The sequence below is a fragment of the Echeneis naucrates genome, chromosome 5, assembly GCF_900963305.1.
Source record: "Echeneis naucrates chromosome 5, fEcheNa1.1, whole genome shotgun sequence".
Taxonomy (NCBI): Eukaryota; Metazoa; Chordata; class Actinopteri; order Carangiformes; family Echeneidae; genus Echeneis; species Echeneis naucrates.
Window position 1 is genome coordinate 3,202,340 of NC_042515.1, and position 20,183 is coordinate 3,222,522.

The following is a 20,183-nucleotide window of genomic DNA, read 5'->3' on the forward strand; positions in this document are numbered from 1 at the left end:
ATCGCATGAAGAATGTGAATCGAGGCTGTTTTCCATCACGAATGCTCGTTAGTTGTTGGAGCATCGTGCTGCAGCCTGTTGGTGGTCTGTCCCTGTTTTTGGGGCTGTTCAAGTCTGATTCTCCTCCAGGTTGTTAACGAATCTTCAGTTTCATTTTCTGTCGTGTTGTTCCAGGTCTGAAAGCTAAGACGGAGGTGGTGGACAACAAAGATGGGACCTACACCGTCACCTACATCCCTCTGACCTCCGGCATGTACACTCTGCTGCTGAAGTACGGCGGAAAGGCCGTCCCCGGGTTCCCCGCAAAGGTTGTGGTGGATCCTGCCGTCGACACCTCCAAAGTCAAAGTGTTTGGACCTGGAGTGGAGGGTGAAGGTGCCGTTTTGATCCGTTGGCAAATAAAATCTTAAAAAATAAAATATTAAATCAATCAAGTAATAGCTACGCAAGAATTACAGATTACAGTTTAATGCTACATAAAAAAAAAAAATGACGGAGACCAGATCATTATGAATGAGTTAAATATTTATTGACTTGACCATTGAACTTCAGGCTTTAAGGCCTCTTTGTGGGGCATTTATTTCTTTATCAGACAGTCGAGTGTGAAGAGACAATGAAAACAAAACTAATCAACTTCTGCACACAACTTCCTCCCTCTGTTCTTCTTCAGCTGTCTTCAGAGAGGCCACCACAGAGTTCACGGTGGACGCCCGTCCTCTGACCCGGCGAGGAGGGGACCATGTGAAGGCGGAGGTCCGAAACCCGTCTGGAGCGCTGACGGACTGTCAGGTGACAGACAAAGCGGATGGCACCTACGGTGTGGAGTACACTCCCTTTGAAAATGGTAACGCACCTCATGGCTGTAAAGCTGCCGTCGTTTCCTCTGCGACCCGTCAGGGCGTCGGGTTCATCAGCTGCTGTCCGTCCTCATTTGTGTTTCAGGCGTCCATACCGTCCAGGTTCTGTATGACGACACGCCGGTTCCTAAGAGCCCCTTCCAGGTGTCTGTGACGGAGGGATGTGACCCCAGCAGAGTCGTGGCCACCGGCCCCGGGCTCCAACAAGGCCTGACCGAGAAGCCCAACAACTTCAGCATCATCACCAGGTAACGCCGGTGGACCGAGTACACACTTTGCTAAAGGAAGAGTTGATGAACTTCAGAAGAAGCTGTCGCTGATTTCACGTTCGTTGACCTTCTAACAGGGGGGCCGGTATCGGTGGCCTCGGCATCACCGTGGAGGGCCCGTCAGAGTCGAAGATTTCCTGTAAAGACAACAAAGATGGCAGCTGCAGCGTGGAGTACGTTCCTCTCACCCCCGGCCTCTACGACGTCAACATCACCTACGGCGGCGAGCACATTTCAGGTCAGATTCAATTTCTCTCTTTCACGTCCAGTTGAAGTTTGGCAGGACGCTCTCTGTGGCAAACTGGGAGATATCTCTCTGTGTGTGTGTGTGTGTGTGTGTGTGTGTGTGTGTGTGTGTGTGTGTGTGTGTGTGTGTGTGTGTGTGTGTGTGTGTGTGTGTGTGTGTGTGTGTGTGTGTGTGTGTGTGTGTGTGTGTGTGTGTGTCAAATGTAAAAGTGCGTGTTTATGGTGATGACGGGTGTTTGTAATGGTTGTTGGAAACGGAGGAGCTCCATGACAATCAGGAAGTTATCAGGCTTTGGGTGTACATGTTAATTTATCAGTTTATTAGCTGGTCTGACGGTTGATCTCACTGAGATGTGGTACGACATAATTATAAAATCTAATTAATGACTTCCTTTTGGATATATGAGAAGGAGGGCTCAAACAGCTTTCCCCCACACGCCTTCTTCTTAAAGGCACTTGACTTTACCGTCAGCGATTCCTTCAACACTTTGTTGGCTTCGCCCTCGTTTCCGTGTATAAACAAGCGCTGGAGTTAAAAGTTGCGGTAAATGTTTTCTGTTAATCTCAAAAAGATGTTGCCGATGTTATGGGCTGATAAAAGACGTGCCAAGTGTTTCAGCGTAATGATTTTAAGATGTGGCTGGAGTTACTGGCTGAAGTTAAAAAACCGCAGCTCAGTTTAATTGACTTTGTTCAGGAAAAGCTCCTCAGTGTTTCCTCTTTCATAGACAGCTGTGGCTTTGTGGTCGGACCCACAGAGAGCTGCAGCAGGATTCACCCAGCGGAGACGTAGCGAGGACTTTATTGTAAAGACACAAAGGTTAGAGGTCTGTCAGGTATCATCACCACAGCTGAGGAGAAGGAATCCGGAGATCTTTGAGAAATGTGGCACGGGAACAATCAGCTATCAACAGCTGCTGATTATTCTTTCTGCTTTAAATGAGAAAAATTAAAAAGAAGAAAATGTGTAAAGAGGAGTATATACCCTGAAAACCTGGAGAGGTGGTTTTGGTTTGCTTTTATGAAACTGATGTTGAACAGAATATCTGAGGTGCCGTACAGGCCGTGAAGAAGAATCGATTGTTTCGGGGATAAACAGTAGTACTTTTAACAAGCTGCTCTCTGCTCATATGCTCCACTGTATTATTTATTGTAAGGCTTGTTGTGTGTGTATATATTTATTTTATGGTATTCTGAGTTTGTAAGGTTTTTATTTTTCTTTGGGAAGAGATTCCGAACAAGGCGGACAATAAGTGAAAGGAAAGTGTGGCGACTATAAAGATGTGATCACTTTTAGAAATGGGTTATTTAAGTATTTCCAAAAGTTTGTGTGTAGTTCTGAAGGTGTTTTTATTTTTCGGACTTCTGGCTGATTATTTACTTTGGGAATCATGAAAGTCGGTAGTGAATTTTGTAAAGGTTAAGATGTTTTAGTTTATGTTGGGTCATTTCAGCGTCTCATCTCATCTACCAGTTCATTTCAAATGGCAACTGATTGATTTTAAATTAAACACAATCAACATGGTGAAACGTGTCCAAGGTGAAGTTGGTATCTGCTGTGTCAGCATTTTTCCAGCTCCTGTTTGTTCGCTGTTCTTTCCAGGAAGTCCATTCAAGGTCCCAGTGAAGGACGTGGTGGACTCCAGTAAAGTGAAGGTCTCCGGTCCCGGTGTGGCGTCTGGGGTCAGGGCCAATATCCCACAATCCTTCACTGTGGACTGCAGGAAGGCCGGCGTGGCTCCCCTGGCTGTGGCCGTCACGGGTCCCAAAGGCGTGGCCGAACCCGTGGAGGTGACGGACAACGGGGACGGGACTCACATCGTGTCCTACACCCCGACCGTGGAGGGGCCGTACTCTGTGGCCGTCCAGTACGCCGAAGAGGAAGTCCCCCGCAGGTACGCAGCTGCAAAACTGACGTGAGGCGAGTTTAGAGATCAAATCAGGTCATTTGACTTTGAGCTTTATCTGATTCATTTATAAAAAATCCTCAAGAGCATTTAGAGCAGTTAGAGGAATACAAACTGTTCAACTATATAAATAAATAAGTGTGCACATCTGTAATATAATGTAATATAATTTATATATTCTTTGTCGACCTCATTTTTTTTTCTACATCTAGTTATTCTTGGTGTTTCTGTGCACTTAAACTCTCTCACTTACATCACTGCTGCTGCTGCAACCTGCAAATTTCCCCACTGAGGGAAAAACATTGTGCTGCATTCATAGAAACTATGTAAAGCTACACAGGAGCCTCGTGTCCGTTCTGCCTGTCTGCAGTGACTCTGTCTCTCTTCAGTCCCTTCAAGTTTCGGGTCCTGCCCACTCATGATGCCAGCAAAGTGCGAGCCAGCGGTCCCGGGCTGACCAGCGGCGTCCCCGCCAGCTTCCCTGTTGAGTTCAACATTGACGCCAAAGATGCCGGCCAGGGCCAACTGAGCGTGCTCATCACTGTCAGTGTCACAGACACACACTCGTGATTATACGCACAATTATAAAAGATATCCATCAGACAGGACCACCAAGAAGACGCACTCACACAAAACGGAAAAAAAAAATTCTTTTCCTTTCCTTCCTCAGGACCAGGACGGTAAAACTAAGCAACCCAGTATCCATGACAACGGTGATGGCACATACCGAGTGTCTTACATCCCTGACCGGGCCGGCCGGTACACCATCGTCATAAAATACGGTGGCGACGACATCCCCGCCTCCCCGTACAGAGTCCGCGCCACGGCGACCGGAGACGCCAGCAAGTGCACCGTCACCGGTACGTAACCACCAACGCCCTGTCGCCGCGGTGAGACAAAATAAGCTTTAAGTCTCCTGGGGGCAGAAAACCTGATAGTGTGCTCCCCTCAGGTCCCGGTGTGGGCCCCACCGTGGCCATTGGCGAGGAGCTGGGCCTGGTGGTGAACGCTAAGGGTGCTGGGAAGGGGAAGGTGAGCTGCGTGGTTGTTCAGCCGGACGGCAGCGAGGTGGAAGCCGAGGTGCTGGAGAACGAAGACGGCACCTTCGACATCTTCTACACAGCTCCGGCACCTGGGAACTACGTCATCTACGTGCGCTTCGGCGGAGAGAACATCCCTCGCAGTCCCTTCAAAGTCATGGTGAGAGCAGACGGAGGATTTTCTGATTTTCTTTGATTCCTGGCAGCGGTTCTTTTCCTTTTTACTCGCATGCACGATGGAAAATACTTCCTTGACTTGTATAATCCATCAGAGAGCCGACCACCCACAGACCGCACAAATTCTCCCCGGTTGGGAAACTTGTGCACAAGCCTCTTGTTACAGCATCCTGGATTGTCTGCGGGTTTGGTCTCAGTGTCTGTGTCCCGTCACGTGATCCCGGGCTGCCTCCACGATGTTGAAATCCGGGACTCTGTGGGGGGGCAGACTATCTGTTTCAGGACTCCTTGTTCTTCTCGTCTCTGGAGACGGTCCTGTGTGACTCTGGCTGGATGTTTTGACTTATTGTGCAGCTGCCGAATGAATTTTGACGCCTACGGAGAAACCACACACGTGCACAAACGAAGGAGTGTCTGTGTGTGTATGTACACGTGTGTGTGTGTGTGTGTGTGAGGTCATGTGTTAACCCTTAATGTTGTGTCTTCAGGCCACTGATGAGGTACCCATGATCCAAGAGCAGACGTCCCAACAGCAACAGGCTGCTGCCCCTGGAGCTGGCTTTCAGCCCTGGGTACCCCCAAAACACACACACACACACACACACACACACACACACACACACACCTCTGAAAGAAAACCACACAACTACCCTTAATAGAGACAGACACACACACACACTCTTCAACAATCATTAGCATACACTTGATGTATGTACACAACATAAACACAGTCACACATTAAAACACACACAACCTGACACCACTCTTCCCTCTCTCTCTCTCCTTATTCCAAACTGCTCCCGCTCGACCGCTTTGCTTCCTCCATGTCACTGCTTTACTTTTACGCCTCAGCCAACGGGATCGCAGCAAACCTCTAACATCATTGCATAAATAAAACCCAGGTGTTTGTGATGGAGACGGCGTTGCTATGGTTACGGGCCGTGTGAAGGTTAATTTTGTTGTGGTGGTTTTCTCTCTCTCTCTCGGTGCACTCTTCATCGCTGTGGCTGCATCACAGTCACCTCCTCATCATCATCATCATCATCATCGACCACCCTCTTCCTGCTCTATCGCATTACTCCTCCCAGGATGCCCCTGCGTGGGCGGGGCTTGGATTCTGCAGCAGCATGTTTCTAACGCAGATTGCCGAGAAGGGCAGGAGGTAGATTTTAAATCCGTCTGTCTGTTTGTGTCTCCCTCATCCAGGTGACATCAGAAAACTACAAGCCAATCAGCAGCGGCGTCAATGGAAGCGGCTTCAGGCCGTTCGACATGGTCATACCTTTCTCTTTCCGGAAGGGAGAAATCACTGGTGAGAGAGCGGCAGATTCTCAGGACATTTCATCTGTTTTTAGAGATGACGCCTTTCAGATACCGAGTTAAATGTCGGAATTTAAGGAAAGTTTATTAATTTGAGTTAAAATGTGTCCATACAGCTCCTGCAGCCACCTTAAATCATCACAAATAAACGGTTGTACTGTAGTTCATGGAACTTTGTAATGGCCTGTGAAAGTGTCTGCTCTCCCTCTGTCTGTCTCAGGTGAGGTGCTGATGCCTTCAGGTAAATCAGCTCAGCCGCTGATCACAGACAACCTGGACGGGACGGTCACAGTGCAGTACTCGCCCACCGAGGCCGGCCTGCACGAGATGCACATCAAATACAACGGCACACACATCCCAGGTAAGCGCACAAGGCTCACACACCCTCGAGGCACAGCAGAACTGCAGCCCGTGTTTCCCACGCTGACGTCAATCTGCCGTCAGGATGTTTGGGTGGTGATGTCACAGTCAGGCTCAAACATGGTGGATTTGTGTGATCCATGTTGGTGAAAGTGTTAGTTTTGATTGATTATCATTAGGACTGTTTTCACAGTTGATTGCATTAGAACAAACAATATCAATAACTCAGTCCCTACACCTACGTTTGATTAGGAAGTGTGTGTGTTCAGCCAGCTGCAGAAAACTATTAACCACCAGCCTGTGATGACATCACATCCTGAGAATGTGTGTGCGTTTGTCAGAGAGTGTGAGACATGGTGTTTGGTTGATGTCATTGCCTCCACATGGCCAAAAGTATGAGGACATCTGTACATTCCACCCAAATGCAAACCCACCAACCGTTAATCTGCCCGGCGCCTGTTTTAGCTGCAGGAACACAGAAGCATCATTGATGCAGGAAATGGCCAAAAGGGGGTTGGAAGTTGGACCCTTTTTATTTAAAAAAAACAAAAAAAAAAAACAATTTAAAGACAAACACAGGCCCCGACCCTGAAGGATTTGTATTAAAGATGATCTAATACCATATGGCTGTCATTGTTATTCACCGGAGCCGGCTCACGCTGCAGCACTGTTCACCTTTGAGTGCAGAAAGAAGCATTTTAAGTTATTTATCTGCAGTGGTGCCTTACTGGCCTCCGACAGAGCACGAATCAGTATGTGACTTCAGTCTGGTCTCACTCTCATTTTAATCCTCATTCTTTGTGCAGAGTCGCCCCTTCAGTTCTACGTGAACCACGCCAGCAGTCCCAACGTCACGGCCTACGGTCCTGGTCTGAGCTACGGCGTCGCCAACAAGATGGCCACCTTCACCGTGTACACAGAGGACGCCTCTGAAGGTAGGAGGAGGAGGAGGAGCTGGTGGTTTTAGTCACAGTAATGTCAGTTATGTTCTGAAATGGTAAACATGGCATTTAATGTAAATGCTGCCTCTTCTGACTGCAGCAGAAATAAAATCAATAATAATTAAAAATTGCAGAGAGGTGACTTTGGCATCGCTCTGTGGTTGTTTGTCTGCAGTCGATCTCAGCTGACGCTCTCAGTGAGGTTTAAAGGAAAATTATCTTCAGTTTCAACAAGATTAGGAGTTTCTGTTTTAGGTGCAGCTTTGATCGTTTTTGGGATTAAACATTTTAAATTATCCAGCATCTCGGCTGTGTTTGATCAAAGTTGAAAATCTGTTCTGTAAAATGATAGAAAGCAAAGAAAAGCATCTCAGACCAGGACCAATAAATGCTTAGCATTCCTTTCTCGATAAAAGATAAAATTGTGATTGGTTTTATGTGTACTGCTACATAAATTTACATCTTTCTGTAGTTTTTAGTGACTTCAGAATCATCTCTCTCTGTCTGCAGGTGGTCTGGACTTGGCCATCGAGGGTCCGTCCAAAGCCGAAATCAGCTGTGTGGACAACAAGGACGGGACGTGCAGCGTCAGCTACCTGCCCACTCTGCCCGGAGACTACAACATCCTGGTCAAGTACAACGACGAGCACATTGCCGGCAGCCCGTTCACCGCCAGGATCACCGGTCAGTCTGCACAACAACACACACACACACAATGTGTAGCGGCTGGATTAAGCCCTCCGTCCTCAGCAGCGTCTCACCTGTATGTGTGCGATTGTTTGTTTCAGAGGACAACCAGAGACGCTCTCAGATCAAACTGGGCTCAGCGGCCGATTTCTCCCTGGACATCAATGAGACGGACCTCAGTGTGCTGACCGCCAGCATCCGGGCGCCATCAGGCCGGGATGAGCCCTGCCTGCTGAAGAGGATGGCCAACAACCACATTGGTAACCGCCAGAAAAATACTCGTTTGGAAGTGATCCGTTAGTGAATTACATTCTAAATCCAATTTTTCTTCGTTCCTGCCCTCCTGTCTCCTCCCCCTCGTCCTATCAGGGATCTCCTTCATCCCCCGGGAGGTGGGTGAGCACCGAGTCAGCATCCTGAAGAATGGCCGGCACGTCGCCAACAGTCCCATCACCATCATGGTCGTCCAGTCTGAGATCGGCGATGCCAGCCGGGTGAAAGCCCACGGCGACGGCCTCGTCCAGGGAACCACCTTCAACAACGCCAGCTTCGTGGTCGACACACGAGAGGCCGGTCAGTAAAGCTTTATTTGATGAAATTTGCAGTAGTCAGATAGACACGCTGCTCAGAGGACGAATCCTGCTGGATTTTGGAGATTCATGGACTTTTGTGCTTCTTGATAGAAACTCATAGAATAATCTTATTGTGTTCGTACTAATGTTTTACACGTCGAGGCGACCTGTTGTTGGCCAGCCCGTCGTAGCTTCATGCATCTTTATTTTCAGGTTATGGCGGCCTGGCTTTGTCCATCGAAGGTCCCAGTAAGGTGGACATCCATACGGAGGACATAGAGGACGGGACATGTGGAGTCACCTACTGTCCTACTGAACCTGGAAACTACATCGTGTCCATCCGCTTTGCTGAAGAACACGTCCCGGGTAAAAAAAAAACAAAAACGGGCCTTTCACTTTTTCCAAACTCCAGATTATTTCATCCTCAAGCTGCTTTTGGGGGCTTGTTTGTTTTGTCAACAGGAAGTCCGTTCACAGTGCGGGTGACGGGCGAGGGTCGCATCCGGGAGAGCATCACACGGCGGCAGAAGGCAGCATCGGTCGCCAGCGTCGGGAGTGTGTGTGACCTCAGCCTGAAGATACCAGGTAACCGTACACACACACACTCGTATGATGTCCAGCTCGTCTCCAACAGTCAGATCAGGGTGCGTTTGTCTGGTGTTGTCCGACAGCGTCGTCGCAGCTTTTCTAACTGTTTCCTGTCTGTGTCAGCTTTTATTCTTTATCTTTCTCTTCCTGTCTTTCCTTCCCTCCTCTTCCCTTTGCCTCACTTTTTCCTGTCCTGTTCTTGTTTCCTAACTCGCTCTCCTCCTGCTTTTTTTTTTTTTTTTTTTTTTTAAACACACCTTCTCTTCCTCAGTTTCTCTTTCTCATTTCCTCCTCTGCTTCCTGTCCCCTTCTCTAATTTCCTCCTCTGTGTCTTCCTTCCCCTCTCCATCTTCATCACCCTCCTCTTCCTCCAGTGAGCTGGTTCCTCCTGGTCTTGTCTGGGCAGCTTTTCTCTCACGCCTCCTCTCGCTCCTACTGCTCCATCTGGTGGTCTGGAACATCCAGCAGTCAGTCTGCCGTTTCCCCGGATCCAAGCCTCTCGCCGAGGCGTGTCCGTCTCATCTCCGGCCTCTCCGGTGTCGTGCTGACGGGCGGGGCGAAGCCGGCTAGGGCTGTTTGGGTCGTTGATGCCCGCCGCTCGGTGGGCGGTGCTGGGGTGGAGGGTGCGTCATAGATTAGCAGATAATATAAACTCAAGTCCTGTGCAGTAAATTTTGAGGTACTCTTACTAGTTTGCTTTTCATTGCATTTCATTTATTTCATAACTATAGTTATTAATTTTCCCTCAGTAAGGTATTCAATGCATATGTATTATTATTTAACTTTTTTACATCGGAGCATTTCTACTTTAACTCCAGCACCAAGATTTTTGTTTGAGGGCTTCTGTAAACAGGCAGGAACTGGGAGTGAGCGAAGGGAATAACACGCAGAAAAGACCGCCAGGCGTCTTTAATCAGTGACCTCAGTAATGTTTTACACCTTCATCATTCAGTTTGCCCCAAAAATCTTCAGACACCGCTTCCAGCTAAGTCTGATCCAACAATAACTTCGAAAGGACTCATTGAAGAAATTAAATACGTGCAACCCTCAGAAATGTTGTACAATGTTGTAATTGTTGTGCACTTGGTACAAAACTTACTCAGCCCTGTTTGTTATATTATAAGCAGGTTTGATTTCTGCACCGCAGAACAAATCAGAAGAGAATCATTGTCACTTCAGATTAAAACAACTTTTTCTTTTAGAACATTTCTGAGGCAGCACAGAAATGGATTCCAACTTTTCGGATGTTGGATGATTAAGTGGAAAATCTGAACTTTTGTTCTTTGTCTTCATGAACACTGCTCTTGTTGTCTCCTTCCACCTGCTTCTCGTGTTCTCTCAGTTTTTCCAATTCAAAGATACAAAACCATGATGGTTTATAATAAATCGGTCCTTATAAACGCAGTAATAAAACATCACCTGTTGACAGCGATCGACATGAAGGACGTCACCGCTGAGGTCACGTCCCCCTCAGGAGCCACTCAGCCTGCCGAGCTGGTGGCCGTTGGAAACGACACGTACTGCGTGCGCTTCGTGCCCACAGAGATGGGCGTGCACAGCGTGAGCGTGAGGTACAGGGGCGTGCACGTGCCAGGCAGCCCCTTCCAGTTCACCGTGGGGCCGCTGGGAGAGGGCGGAGCCAGCAAGGTGAGAGCAGGAGGTCCAGGACTAGAGGGAGCACAGGCAGGAGAGCCAGGTAAGTGCACGCACACACACACAGACACGCACGTACGCACACACGCACAAATTTGGATTTGTAGCTCTGCTCCCTCTCTCCCTCACCAGCTGAGTTCAGTATCTGGACGAGGGAGGCGGGCGCCGGCGGTCTGTCCATTGCCGTGGAGGGGCCCAGCAGGGCGGAGATCTCCTTCGATGACCGCAAAGATGGATCCTGTGGCGTCTCTTACATCGCTCAGGAGCCCGGTAAAGAGAACGCTAGAGCAGATCCCTCTGATGGGTGTCCAGTGATGTCTCTCTCTCTCTCGCTCACTGAATCACTCTCTCCCTCTCCTCCCCGTCTCCAGGTGATTACGAGGTTTCCGTGAAGTTCAACGACCAGCACATTCCCGACAGCCCCTTCCTGGTTCCCGTCGTCGCCCCGGTGAACGATGCCCGCCGCCTCACTGTTACCAGCCTTCAGGTGAGGCACGAGGAGACACCTCCACATCCAGCCTGCCCTGCCTTGCTAAAGGGCTCGGGGGCACAGTTGCATAAAACTGTGATGCCACACAGAGCAGATGAAGTGGATGCGAGGCTTCGACTGATTTGGGATCATGTTCAAAGGCAGATGATGATTAATTTAGTTCTTATCAGTCACTTTCCAGCTGCTGCTTTTTAAAACAACCCTGAACTGCACTGCACTTAATGTGAATTAAGAGGTCCTGTGGTCGCTTTGGAGATCCAACCACAGAATTTGTTTCTTATTTAAAACTGGAAATGATTTCAGATATTGAAGTCGGGGCTCGGCAGCAGCTAAAAGTAACCCACATCAGTCGAACACTTGCAGATAGTCGGGTTAACGTTTTCTTTATGCAACTGGCCTCGTGGACATGGCCACAGTCAGGCAAACACGTTGTTCCTGTGTGACGTTGACCTTTGACCTGAGAGACAAGCTTAGAGATAAATTACAACTCTTATTCAACTTATTGTTAATAACTGAAGTATTATCGCACTTTTTATTGTGAAGTCATCTTAAAATGACAAACAAAAACTATCCATAGATATTTTATTGTAAAAAAAAAAAAACAAAAAAAAAACGCAGTAATGTCATTTGAGGAATAATTCATTATTATATAATTAAGTCATTCCAGTTAACAGATGAACTCGTCATCCTCAGGACAAAATGTCAACTGAACAAATAAAACGTCGTCTTCTTGCCTGGCTCTGGCCATCCTGTCGTTTGTCTGGTGTGGATCTTCTGGTGTTTCTCTTGTGTTTCATTTAAAGGCTTTTAACAGCACCACCAGCACTGAGCTGCAGCAGACAGAGACGGGGAGCAGCAGACGTCTGTAGCTGTAGTAGAAACTCTGTTTAGCCTCCATCGCTCTGTTAAATCTGCGTCTTATCGTACAGTCAACACATGAAGGGCCGCTCTGTTATAAGAATAAACTGCTAGTGTTGAGGAGGTGATGGAAATTTAATTTGCCAGAAATTAGTCTGATTGGGTATCCCTTTAATATCCATAAAAAAAAAAAAATCAGATTTAAGCCAAAACTGGATTTACAGCATTTTATCATTAAAACAGAATAATATTTAAAAACTCAATTCTTAAAATAGACCCTTTAAATGTCCTCAACATTCTAGTCTAGTGAGAAATTCAATTCATGAATCAACTACAATTACAAATCCTTACAATTCTACATTTACAAATACAATTTCAGAGCTTAAGTCTGCAAAACTAGTGTAAAATCACTACAGAACTAAATTTAACAGCGTTATTTTCAACGGAAATGGTTGTAAACGTCTGTAGAAGTCATATTAATGGAGGCCTTCCTTTAAGACTGTACCATAACACTTCAGCACATCGTCAGTGTGTAGCGACTCTGATTCTGCGGCCGTCTGCCTCTGTCTGCTGGAGCGTCACCAACAGGAGCTCAGGTAAGAGTAGAGAAAGTAGAAATCGAGTAGACACAAAGTGACGGTGCCTCTTTGCTGACACCAAAATCATTGCGTTTTGTTTTTTTGTATGTTTGTGTGTCTGTCAGTGCTTTAAAGTGTTACCTTTACCTGCCATTCCTCAACTGTTCATCCCTCTACAATGTCTGTGTGTGCGACCTCGGTAGGAGTCTGGTCTGAAGGTGAATCACCCAGCATCCTTTGCGGTGCGTCTGAACGGAGCGCAGGGGAAGATGGAGGCCAAAGTCCACTGCCCCTCCGGCGCACTGGAGGAGTGTGTCGTCACTGAGCTGGAAAAAGGTAACCAAGGCAACTAAAGAAGTCGTACATCATTGAAGAATCTTTGACGCTACAGTGACAAATCTCTGCGTCCTTTCCTGCAGACAAGTACGCAATCCGCTTCATCCCCAGAGAGAACGGCGTCCACGCCATCGACGTCAAGTTCAACAACTCTCACATCCCCGGGAGTCCGTTCCAGGTCCGAGTAGGCGAACCAGGACAGACTGGAGAGCCCGGTCTGGTCACGGCATATGGAGCTGGACTGGAGAGAGGCACAACAGGTGGGTGACCCCTGACCTCTTAGAGTGTGTGTGTGTGTGTGTGTGTGTGTGTGTGTGTGAGATATCTGCAGCTCTAAAACAACAAACCTTAATCACACATAAATGAGACATTCCAGACTGAACCACAACACTCAAGTCAGTTGTAATCTTGCAGGCACGCAGTCAGAGTTCATCATCAACAACACAAAGGCGGGTCTCGGGGCCTTGGCCGTGACCATCGAGGGTCCATCCAAAGTAAAGATGGACTGCCAGGAGGTTCCAGAGGGCTACAAGGTGAACTACACTCCCATGGCGCCAGGAAACTACCTGATCAGCATTAAATACGGGGGACCCAACCACATCACCGGCAGCCCCTTCAAGGCGAAAGTCACAGGTGACATGAGCTGTCCCATTTCCAGATACATCCATTTCTCCAAAAAACACTAATTCATTTAGTGGAAACATCAGTGTAGAAGCTGAATAATGTATCATTTATAATATCATGGCTTTGTTTTAAGTTTCCAACCTCATCTCATGGTCGGCCATCTTGGGTTTTTTTTTTTTTTAAACCATAAAGATCCATTCGTGGAATAGAACTAATAGGGACCCAAAACAATCTAACTTGCTTTTGCAACCAGAGCAGTTGCCTTCTGATGGTCATCTGATTAAACAGCAGGTTTTCAGGCTTCACTTTTATATTTAGTCTGTGATGGCCTAAAGTCGGCTTTAGTTATTTGTTAAACTGCTCTTTAAAACACGAGCAGAGAGGACAACGATTCTTCCTGACTTTTTTCTTCCTCTCTCAGGCAATCGGCTGGTTAACGTGACCAACGCCAGCGAGACGTCGACGCTGACGGTGGATCCAGCGGTGCGGGCCTCCAGCAGCAGCAGCTTCGTCCAGAGCGCGATGCCCAGACTGGGAGACTCGGACGCCAGCAAGGTACTGAGCCGAGGCCCCGGCCTCAGCAAGGCCTTCGTGGGCCAGAAGAGCAGCTTCTCCGTCGACTGCAGCAAAGCCGGTAAGAGCGCCATCAGCAGGACGATGAGTAGCTGAGTAAAGATAAATCGTGACGCCTTGTTGTGACGCTTGTTGATGTCCCGCCCTCAGGGAAGAACATGCTCCTGGTCGGGGTTCACGGTCCTCAGGTCCCCTGTGAGGAGGTCCTGGTCAAACACCTGGGCAACCTGCAGTACAACGTCAGCTACGTGCTGAAGGAGCGGGGCAATTACATCCTGGTGGTCAAGTGGGGTGACGACAACATCCCGGGCTCCCCCTTCCACGTCGTCGTCCCATGATGCACCACCGTAAAAACCTTACACATCCGCTCCTCCTGTGCCGTTTTGCGTCCCTGTTTGAGTTGAATGCGACACACTAGCTGCAGTCTTATGAACAAGTTAGCTAACAAAAGCTTTGTGTGAAACATTTTCAGTTCAAATCGCGTCATTTCTTTATTTATTGAAATATTCTTCATCCTGCCAAACTGCCCATATAAAAAAAATAAATAAATAAAATTATATTTCTCTTCAGAGTACATTGAGGCTTGTCTGCCAGATGGACACTTGTGAGTCAGGCAGGCAAAGTGGTGAGTGGTTGACAAGATATTTTGGCCTGAATCTGAGGGGGGAAAAAAATGGAGAAATGTCACTTGATGGGAAAAGAGATGCCACCTGTTGTTTTTTTTTTTTTTTTTTCTTCCCCTGAAATGATCAATAAACTAAAGTTTTTAAACTTGATTGGTAAATTAAAGATAAAAAAAAATAGCTGGTTTTAGATTAGTTGGAGAGAAGCTTGGTTTCGGCACATCTCCATAAACGTTTAACTGGAACGTAGATTTGGAGAAGAGTTGAACAAATGGAGCTAAACTTTCAAAGACCTGATTGGGAATAACTGGAACAACTCGGCACTTTCCTTCAGGTTGAACACTGAAAGGACCAGCAGATGTTTCTCTGCTGGGCCGAAGTGCAAAGTGCTGTGAACAAAAACAGTTCCACATCTGAATAATGAATAAAAAAATAAAAATAAAAAAATTTGAGTTCTCCGTTCGGTTTACTGTCACGAAGTGCGATGGACGGGTTCACTCCAACAAAAAGCGCCAAACTGCACACGACTACTGATTGTTGATTTGTCCCTTTTGAATCGTGCCTCCTAAAAGCCCATAATAACGTTGCCATAGCAAATCGAGGACTGAACCGCCTTCACACTGCTGTTTCCTGCACTGTACACTCGACTACTCGTCGTTCCTTCATCTGCCTTTCCACACGAGCTGATCTGACCTTTTTAACGGAGGCTGGATGACAAAGAGCTCAGACTTCAATGATTAGTCTGATTGTGCTTTTAACTGCTGGTAGAGAAAGACGGATCAGACACTCTGCGGCCACATTAATTATATACATCAGATCTGAGCTGGAGAGTTGGTCAGGTTTCTGCTTTGTGTGGAAATGCTGTATAAAGGATCTGCCCTTTTGTCTAACCTGGATGTTGTTGCCTAATCACTGCTACTTTTGATACTTAAGGGAGGATTACTTGTTTTTTGTAGGGGAAGAAAAATTCTCATTTTGTATCTGGGAATGGGTGATTTAATGTGAAATTAAACTGAGATGATGTACATTTGATAATTAAAAGTAACTGGAATGAAGATGACTGACTTCTGAATCTGTAAACACTTTGATGTACACTGATGGGAAACTCATTATTTAAAAAAACCTTGCTGAATAATAGAGCTGGGCAATTATAAAATGAAAATGTATTAACACAACTTTAATGAGTTGGAAAAAAAAACAATTACTACCAGATGTTTTAGTTGCTGAATCAGTTATTGCAGAAAACAATTGCCAAATGTATTAATGAAAATGATCAATTTTTTTTTTTTTTTTTCTTTCTGTTTTATTCTTAAAGAAATCAAGCAGAACAAAACAGTGCAGCTGCTGGCAAGCCTGTTTAAACATACAAACACTAAAATACTAATCCAACTGTTGGATTTATGTAATATAGCTATGTCAACAAGTTCCACACAACTGAGTAGAGTTCATAGCAACTGACTCATCAGAGAGGAAATAAATAACCAATGTGAAACCAACACGAGTGTAGTAAACCATTTCAGTGTTATCTTTGTGTCTTCATTCAGCTAACAAAACAGACATTCATTAGACTGAACTAACGCACTTATGTAAATTTAGCTAACACCAGCAGAACTACTTAGTTAACTGAACTTAACTAACTTGAATAATAAGTACTTTTAAAAGTTTTGAATAGTAATAGTTTTGTATAAAAAAATTTGTTGGACTTACTAAACCTGGTGATGTCAACAAGTTCCACACGTGGTCAAGTAAATTCAAATAATACTTTGGTTCTGTTAAAACATTTTATTTGGAATAAAACACATTTAAAGCCACAAAGTTGAGTGAAAACAAACAAATCAAACAAACACCTTTAAAAATAAATCTTTAAGCTACTGTACACAACTTACATTATTGGAAGTCCTACTGTTCCATCACAAGTTTTTGCAGAACCTCAAATGTGTACTTCAAGTTTGTTGGGTAGTTCAACACCAGTGAGTACATGACGCCAAACAAAACGGCGAGTGCATTTGCAGTGTTACCGAGGTCATGGAGCACTTCAGCATCTGCCAGGCCATCTGTGGGCTCTGCACCGTCCATCTTTATGCCTAAGATTCCCAAGACTGTCTGGTTCGTAGCCTCCTGGTCGTCTTCAACATCCTAAAAAACAGAACAAATAAACCTTCAGTTACAACAAACACACCAGGAAAGCCTGATATGTTGTTCTTTGACAAGTGACATCTTCAGTTTCTGCAGAGAAATTATGTAGGAAGCAGAAGCCATGTAGCCTCTTATGAGATTTTCAGGATCTTCTTGTTCCAACAGCATCATTCTACAGCAGAGACCAAGGAAAATGTGTATGGGTGGTCATATCACATAATGTAGCTGTATCACTCAACTGCTCAGGCACTTTTTTGGGCCGCATGAGAGCTCACAATACAACAAGGCTCCACACACACAAGTAACATGGCCAGTATGGATGTTGGAGATGAGTTAAGAGCAAAACTCTTTGAAATACATTCTTCAGTGCATTGGGCTGAGCAATAAGACTTAAATTCAGATTCAGTATCATGATTAATTTATCCGTACCTCAGTTTTTGATTTTTTTTGCCTCTCTGCCCTCAATCCAATATCCAGCTGATCAATTAAAACTAGGATTTTTTTAAATCAAGGAGTCCATATCTTAATGAGTTTAAAATAATTTAGAAACACATGAAATATTTATATCTAGGCTATTTATTGCATATTTCAAAATGACAAAAAACATTTAAAGGTCTAACTAATATGATTTTGCTCATGTTGGTTATTTTGGTTAGAGGTTCAAATGTCAGTACTCAGATATTTTTGGCTAACTGACCAGCCTAGGGCTGGGTAATATATTGATATCGATATCGTGACATGAGACTAGATATCACAATATCTGGAGATGGCATTTAAGTTATCTTATCCTGGTTTTACAGGCTGCAGCTGAGTAAAGTGATGCAATTTTCTGACCTCACCAGACTGCTCTGTTTTATTTGTCTTTACCGTTTTAGTCATTATATCCACATCTGATGATTATCAAAAAATCTCATTGTGTAAATATTTAGTGAAAGCATCAATAGTTAACTATACAGAAGTGATGCAATATTGATAACAAGGTGTTATCCCGATATCTGGTTCTGTTGGTATTGCCCAGCACTATGCAGTGCTTTTTCATGTTGATAGTGTGGAGCTGGCTGTTAGTAGAATTGCTTGTGTGAAATTTGGCACATGTGGCTTTAACCAAGGACTATTTGTTATCACTTTACAAAAAAAAATATATTGAAATGTATCATACATCACCATTAAGTTAAAAAACATCACGATATTAACAATAAATTTAAGTAGAAATGAGTATAATAAATAAATATACCTTGTTGATCTTTATTTTAAGTCCTGTAGATCCTCCTTTCCTTTTGATAATTGTCATCAGCCGCACAGAGCGATGATCCGGCTGTTGCATGAATCTCAATCTCAGAGGTGGACAGTGGTAATGCGAGTGAACTCTGCTTCCACCTACAGATATTTAACAAAAAGTATAAAATAACAACACAATACAGGTTCATGAAAACTAGACTCAAATGGCTTGACCAATGAAATGTTAGTTACCAAGATAAAAAATAATGTTTGGATGTTATGATCCCTTATTTTTGGAAGTTCTAATTTTCACAGGTATGATTCTGCAGCCCAGGCCCAATGACCACCACATGCTTTAAGTGCACATAACACATTTGCTGTTTTTTGCTTTTTTTTTGTTGTTGTTTGTTTGTTTTGTTTCCTCTGAGGCAAGTATATAACATGAATAAAGATGAACAAAGTTCACCTTGCATTTACTAACTCATTTAATTACAATTTTCTCTTTTGGGAGGAACGATCTACCCAACAGTAAAACCAGACACCCAGCCACTCTTTCACCCAATCATGAGGGAAGCAACAGCGGTCTGCGACGGAGTGGTTGGTGGAGGAATGGTTCGTTTTTTTTTAAAAAGAAAACACCCAATGGCTCCTCAGTAATTTGCAGATGGCTCTCAGGTGAGCAATAAAATCACATTACTATGGAGGGGAGTGCCTAATAACAATTACAACCGAGGCGTGTGGAAGCACTACAACACTTTTTCACCACCTAAGTACGAACCAAGTAGCTGTGTTTGTTGAAACTGCTGCAACTCCACCAACGAAAAGCTCCAGCCCCAAAACAAAGCTCACCTTACTGGGTGTTGTCCTGTTTTGTTCTTTTGTAATGTTATTTGCACCTGTGGATTTGTTAGAAAGGGGAAGAAATCTGTGATTTGTTTTTAAGAAGCCACTTATACTTGTCAAATAACAAAAAATGTTTATTGTACTTGAAGGACTGGCCTATTTTATTTTACAGGCTATTTCTATTTAAATTTACACCTAACAGAGCTTGATTTAGGAAAAGGTACTCCTTGTTATACAGTATTTATGTGTAAACATTCTACTGTTATTTCTACAGCTGAGTATTAATCTCATAAACCAGTTTATTATCCAATTCAATTTGATTTGCAACTGTTCACTGAAGTAGCCGGATACATAAACTACTTGTGACGTGTCACATTTGGCTTTGTGAGTGATATACTGACTTGAGATGCCAGATGTGAGTGACAGCCTCGCTCTAATAAATTAGAACCTACTGTATACCTTGAATGCATTCAATATTAGTGTAATTCTGTGAGATTAAACTTCAAACCTTGGTCATTAAATGCTAAGAGATAGTCACTGTGCTACTCCTGAAGAGCCACAAATATCCAGCAGATGTAGGGGAGACCTGGAATTGGACCTGTGATTCGAAAATAGAAAATGGAGCCACAATTGAAAATAAAATTGATCATTTGCCCAGCCTTTGATTCAAAAACAAATATGGAAACACATTTTCTTCCATAATGCTATGAGAATATAGCACATCAGTTAACAAAAAAAAAAAAAAAAAAACACCATAAAATTAAACCAAAGTATTGTTCCATTCAGGAAGTCCCTAAATTATAATTCCTCACTATAGTTCTAAAGTTATTTTAATGTATGTTTCATCTATTTTGCGTTTTTAGATAATGAATGTTAATAAACGTGCGTTAACTGGCTAGCTTGTTAGCTAATCATAGCTAACGGGGCTCGCGTGCTCTCTGCTACATTTTCCAGACAATGACAGCAGCAGCGGAAATATCGCCACCAAACCTCCGTCACACAATGCTTAAAAATATACACACCTACTCAGACAGGTAGATTTATGTCTTTTGACAACGCTGATTTTTTAGACCTTGATGATTCACCCGCCAACTTTCAAAATGGAGTCAGTGGCACCAGCTTCTGGGCGTGTTCAATGTCCGACCTACGGAAACCCATCTGGGACAAACTTAGTGTGTACAGAGGCGATTGTGCGATTTATTAATCCGTGTTATGTTGTATGTTGTTATGTTTTAATATGAACTTCATGCAGCATCATATTTTAATTTTTAACTTTGCGCCCCCTCT

The 20,183-nt window shown here is 44.7% G+C and overlaps 1 protein-coding gene and 1 long non-coding RNA gene across 3 annotated transcripts in view; one reads left to right on the plus strand and one right to left on the minus strand.

Moving 5' to 3' along the window:
• Positions 1-15,754, plus strand: part of flnba (filamin B a) — a 49,617-nt gene extending 33,863 nt beyond the window's left edge. Inside the window, exons 25-49 of one of the 2 annotated variants that reach the window (XM_029502989.1) lie at positions 175-375; positions 671-844; positions 943-1,105; positions 1,204-1,364; positions 2,976-3,267; positions 3,669-3,822; positions 3,950-4,139; positions 4,232-4,479; positions 4,985-5,068; positions 5,703-5,808; positions 6,037-6,177; positions 6,983-7,111; positions 7,628-7,801; positions 7,906-8,064; positions 8,174-8,377; positions 8,590-8,742; positions 8,839-8,961; positions 10,394-10,660; positions 10,750-10,887; positions 10,989-11,104; positions 12,747-12,879; positions 12,963-13,139; positions 13,294-13,512; positions 13,925-14,137; positions 14,227-15,754. In XM_029502989.1, the coding sequence (XP_029358849.1) occupies positions 175-375; positions 671-844; positions 943-1,105; positions 1,204-1,364; positions 2,976-3,267; positions 3,669-3,822; positions 3,950-4,139; positions 4,232-4,479; positions 4,985-5,068; positions 5,703-5,808; positions 6,037-6,177; positions 6,983-7,111; positions 7,628-7,801; positions 7,906-8,064; positions 8,174-8,377; positions 8,590-8,742; positions 8,839-8,961; positions 10,394-10,660; positions 10,750-10,887; positions 10,989-11,104; positions 12,747-12,879; positions 12,963-13,139; positions 13,294-13,512; positions 13,925-14,137; positions 14,227-14,414 (4,307 nt within the window). In that variant the 3' untranslated portion in view covers positions 14,415-15,754. Of the gene's footprint in view, positions 1-171; positions 376-670; positions 845-942; positions 1,106-1,203; positions 1,365-2,975; positions 3,268-3,668; positions 3,823-3,949; positions 4,140-4,231; positions 4,480-4,984; positions 5,069-5,702; positions 5,809-6,036; positions 6,178-6,982; positions 7,112-7,627; positions 7,802-7,905; positions 8,065-8,173; positions 8,378-8,589; positions 8,743-8,838; positions 8,962-10,393; positions 10,661-10,749; positions 10,888-10,988; positions 11,105-12,746; positions 12,880-12,962; positions 13,140-13,293; positions 13,513-13,924; positions 14,138-14,226 lie in introns of both variants that reach the window. The other variant, XM_029502990.1, reaches the window with a different exon arrangement.
• A 776-nt stretch (positions 15,755-16,530) lies between these two features.
• On the minus strand, positions 16,531-20,008 carry LOC115044213 (uncharacterized). The gene is made up of 3 exons (XR_003840766.1): positions 19,919-20,008; positions 18,070-18,212; positions 16,531-16,835 (listed from the first exon to the last, which is right to left on the minus strand). It is a non-coding gene; the product is annotated as an uncharacterized LOC115044213 (long non-coding RNA).
• Between the last annotated feature and the right edge of the window lie 175 nt (positions 20,009-20,183).